This window comes from Anastrepha obliqua, chromosome 6 (genome assembly GCF_027943255.1).
Source record: "Anastrepha obliqua isolate idAnaObli1 chromosome 6, idAnaObli1_1.0, whole genome shotgun sequence".
NCBI lineage: Eukaryota > Metazoa > Arthropoda > Insecta > Diptera > Tephritidae > Anastrepha > Anastrepha obliqua.
In genome coordinates, this window is record NC_072897.1 from 75,110,151 (window position 1) to 75,115,287 (window position 5,137).

Genomic DNA, 5,137 nt, shown 5'->3' on the forward strand with positions numbered 1-5,137 from the left:
GTTGGTGAACATCGAAGCTGAAAGTTGAATTTTTTAATCTTATATTTTGCATATTGATCTACATATAAATAAAGTTGAATTTTTTAGTCTTACATTTTGCATATTGATCTAACATTTTGCATATCGAGTAGGTATAAATAAAGTTGAAAACAAAGTAACAATTGAAAAAGCAGAAATAATATGAGAGAGCAGAACGTTGGTGGACATCGAAGCTGAAAGTTGAACTTTTTAATCTTACATTTCGCACATTGTGTACGTATAAATAAAATTAGATTCATTTTGTCTTACATGGGGGCTCAACCATTGAACAATAAAGCCGCTGAACAGTTAAAAAAGTAAGGTCGAGAGTGTCAACATCCAGAAGGCGCAGAGCTGCCCAAGAAGCACCGTTGGAAAATAATGCAGAGCAGGCAGGGGAAAGTGCGGCATTAGACAGCGAAATCGTACAGATGGCAGAAGCGACCAACGAGTACAAACGTGAAGAGCGCAGTCACATGGAGGGCGGCGACAAGCAAAACAACAGCAGTAGCGACGACATTTTGAAATTTTTAACCAAAAGAATACTCCAGAATGATCGAAACAATGGATGCGGCGTCTCAGTTGAGAGCTTCGCAAAAATCATACCGTGTTTCGATGGGGTATCGATTCCGATTAGGCAGTGGCTGAATAACTTTAATGAAAATTCGGAAGCATATGAGCTGAACAGTAAGCAGAAATATTTAAATGCACGCAATAAAATGAAAGGCGCGGCAGCTTTGTTCTTAGAAACAATCACAGTTTCGAACTATGATTCTCTTTGCGTAGCGTTGTTAAATGAGTTTGAACAAAAACTAAACAGCGCTGAAGTACATAAACAGTTGGCAACGCGTAAAAAACTAATTTCCGAAAATTTCCATGAGTATGTTTTACAAATGCGAAAAATAGCAGCACTTGGCTGTATTGAAGAAGAGTCGGTAATTGCATACATAGCTGACGGTGTAGATATTCGCGAGGACAGGAAATATCCTCTTTACAGTGCAACATCGTATAAGGAATTGATAAAAGCGGACGAATTAATAATCTCATTAAATAGAAATTTAATGCAAAATAAACGTCGTTCTTCAGCAAATACACAGGCGCAACACGGTGAAAACTCTAGCAACGCCGATCGTAAGCCGCTGCGCTGTTTTAATTGTGGTTCAACACAACACAAAAGAGCCGAATGTAGGGAAGATACCAAGTGCTTCAGATGCAATGGCAGCGGCCATACATCCAAAGACTGTGTTGTTGTAAAACAAAGTGTTAGTGTCGTGATAGATGAAAAGCGAATTAAACAGATGAAAATCAGAAACGAGATATTATCCTTCTTGGTGGATACTGGATCTGATATCTCCCTGATGCGTAAAGGCGTTTTCGATGCAAAATTTAGTAGATGTTCGTTGAAAAAACGTTTTACTAGGTTGTTCGGTTTGGGAAATGTCGCAACAGTTGTTTTGGGTGAGTTTAACGCTGAAGTTAACGTCGACAGGCTGCATACGCAACACACGTTTCTTCTTGTTCCCGATACGACGATAAATGTTGGCGTAATTGTAGGCTACGATTTTTTAAAAAAGTTCAGCGTGACCTTAAATGCTGGTTATGACACTTTTGCACAAGCGGGCGAGAAAAACGATTACAATGCTTACAACGTAGTCGAACATAATCCGGAAATTAACGTAGAACTGAAGTACAGAGATGCCGTAGAGAAGCTGATACACAAGTATAAGCCATCGAACGTCCAGTCGAGTTGTCCCATTAAGCTGAAAATTGTACCAAACTGCAGCAATATCGCCTTCCGTCCAAGTCCAAGTCGTTTATCAGCACCAGAAAGAGAAGTGGTGCGAAAGCAAGTAAACAAATGGTTACAGCAGGGCATAATACGCGAGTTATTTTCTGAGGTTGCTAGCAAAATCGTGTTGGCTAAAAAGAAGGATGACTGTTACAGGCTGTGCGTAGATTTTCGCAAGTTGAACACATTGGTTCTAAAAGATAGGTTTCCAGTACCAGTCGTAGAAAATGCAAAACGCCAAATACTTTACCGTGATGGACCTAAAAAATGGGGGTTTCCACGTCGAAATAGATGAAAACAGTCGCAAATACACACCGTTCGTTACAAAGGAAGGGCTGTACGAATTCAATAGAGCGCCATTTGGATTTTGTAATTCGCCGGCAGTTTTTTTGCGCTTCATCAATTATATTTTTCAACAATTAATAAATAATGGCATTATGAAAATATACGTTGACGACATTGTTGTTTTTGGGGGAACAGCTGAGCAATGCTTAGCCAACATGGAAATAGTTTTAAAGAGAGCAGAACGGTATGATTTAGAAATAAAATGGTCAAAATTCCAATTTTTAAAAACAAAAATAACGTTTCTAGGCCACGAAGTCGAAGACGGGCGTGTCTGGCGTGGACAAGAGAAAGTAAAGGCTGTAAAAAAATTTCCGTTGCCGAAATATCTAAGAGATGTTCAGGCGATCCTTGGGTTGACTGGATATTTTCGAAAATTCATTAAAAATTATGCCGTATTAGCCAGACCGTTGACAGAGTTGCTCAAAAAGGATGCTGAGTTTAAGATAGCAGGCGAGCAGATACAAGCAATCGATAATCTAAAGGCGGCTCTTGCAGCAGAACCAGTTTTGAAGATATATAAGCAGCATGCCAAAACACAGCTCCACGTTGATGCATCCAAAAAAGGATTTGGGGCTACGCTTTTGCAGCAACACGACAACAAATGGCATCCTGTTTTTTACTGGAGCAAGAAAACATCGTCGCAAGAAGAAAAAATGCATAGCTATTTTTTGGAAGTAAAGGCAGCGCATTTAGCCACGAAAAAGATCCGTCACTATCTTATGGGCATAGAATTCACTCTCGCAACTAACTGCGCGGCTTTCAAACAGACAAACACAAAAAAGATATACCACGCGAGGTTGTCCAGTGGTTGATGTATCTACAAGACTATTCATTTACTATAGAACATCGTGAAGCTAGCAGAATGAAACATGTTGACAGCTTATTTGTGCTGTTATGACAGTAACATCGGAGGTGCACGTACAAATCCGAAGAGCACAGCAAAAAGACGACCATTTGGTAGCAGATACAGAGATCCTCAAACATAAGCAGTACGCCGACTACAAAATGAAAAACAAGTTAATCTATAAGCAAGTCGATGGGCAGGACCTACTAGCCGTTCCTAAAAGCATGGAAAAGGAAATCATTACAAACGCACACAACTTTGGACATATGGGTTCTCAGAAAACGATTCACGCAATTAGCAAGGACTATTACATACCGCACCTTGAAAGGAAAGCTAATCAAGTAATCGCGAACTGCATCGAGTGCTGTAATGATGTGATTATTTAAAGTAATTTTTATTTCATTTATTGAATTTTATTACTTCAAGCTGGGCATCCAGCTTGTAAAGCAATTGTTTTGTTTTAATTTTATATATATGTATATATTGTACAATATTAATTTTTTTTTTATTTTAGCTTAGACGCGTCTATAAACTAATTATTGTTGATAAATCTTAAGCCTGTATTTGTTCTTTTAAAGATAACTTATCGACTATAGTAACATTATTTTTATTATCTATTGATTTAATAGTATAAGGCCCACAATATTGGGGTTCCAGTTTATGGGCCACTTTATTCCTAAGTAAAACTAAATTGCCTATGCTAAAATTGTGATCTAAACTATTTTTATCATAAAATGTTTTTTGCTTAATTTTAGCTGTGTCTATCATATTGCGAGCTCTTTTATGTGCTACTTCTAGCCTAAATCTTACTTCTCTAGCGTAGTGGAGTAATTTGGTCTACATTTGTGAACTGCTGAAACATGTTTGGTGTTTTTTCCAAAAACTAATTCATACGGACAATAGTCATGTACTGTAGAAGGAGTGGTGTTAAAACAGTATGTGAAGTATTGTAGCCACTCATCCCAGTCGTTTTTGTCAATCGATATGTAAGATCTTACGTATTGATTGAAAGTTTTATGTGATCTTTCTATTACTCCTAGTGTTTGGTGGTGGTAAGCAGTTGAATTAAGTTTCTCTATTTTTAGCAATTCACATAGCTCTGTTAGTATTGAATTTTTGTATTCTGTACCCATGTCCGAAATGAACGTCTTCATTGGACCGTAGGTAAGAATAAACTTTTCAAATATTGCTTTTGCAACTGTCTTGGCATTTTTGTCTTGGATGGGTATCGTGACTAAATATTTTGTCATGTCGCATATTATTGTGACTGCATAAGTATTACCATTAATTGTTGTAGGTAGTGGGCCTATTGTGTCTACACAGACTATATCAAATGTACCTGTAGGTGTCGGTGTTATAGTCATTGGGCTATTTAAATGTTTTGTTATTTTGGTTTTTTGGCATTTTTCGCAAGTTTTTACGTACTTAGCAACATCTTTTGACATTTTATTCCAGAAGTAATGTATTTTAATTTTCATGAGTGTTCTGAAAATTCCGCAATGACCGCCTTCTATAGGGTCATCGTGGTATCTTTTTAGAATGTCCATTACAGTTTTAGCATCATTAACGTGGGTCACCTCATTCAGTAGCCCTACTTTTATTTTATTTAATATCATATTGCCCTTATTTTTAAAATCATTAATCGAGACAAATTCGAAAATTTTCTCGCTAGGTGCCACTTGTAAATTATTAATGCCATATTTGTCGGCCACTTCGTCGAGCCTAGAGAAGAATTGTCCTAAGTCAATTTTCCCATTAACAAATAAGTCATCAATTTTTATATATGCCGTTATAGATTTTCCTCGTTTGATGTAACATCGTGTGGGTGTAATCTTTAATTTGTTGTATTTCCTGACGTCAGTGTTATTAATTGAGACATATATTTTGGGCTTATCATATGTTTTAATGTGCTGCTGTGTAGTTGGACTGCTGTTATTTTTCGACATTGATCTAGTCACTATTTTGTATATGTTTTGATTCTTTTCATTTATTCCTTTTAAGTCATTGATTGTAATGCGAGACAAAGCGTCCGCAACGTGATTATCTTTTCTTCAATTTTTTATTATGCATAGCATATAATTTTAATGCTAATATTAATAAGGTTATTACCGTGATTATAATTAAAGAAATTTCGATTAAAT

At 36.8% G+C, this 5,137-nt stretch overlaps 1 protein-coding gene across 1 annotated transcript; it reads left to right on the forward strand.

Moving 5' to 3' along the window:
- The first annotated feature begins 449 nt into the window (after positions 1-449).
- Positions 450-2,102, forward strand: LOC129250742 (uncharacterized). Its single transcript, XM_054890340.1, has one exon. It carries the CDS (start codon positions 450-452, stop codon positions 2,100-2,102), a length of 1,653 nt encoding a protein of 550 aa, XP_054746315.1.
- Positions 2,103-5,137: the final 3,035 nt, after the last annotated feature.

Coding starts and splice junctions, on each gene's coding strand:
- LOC129250742 (XM_054890340.1), top strand. CDS start 450: ATGGCAGAAGCGACCAACGAGTACAAACGTGAAGAGCGCAGTCACATG.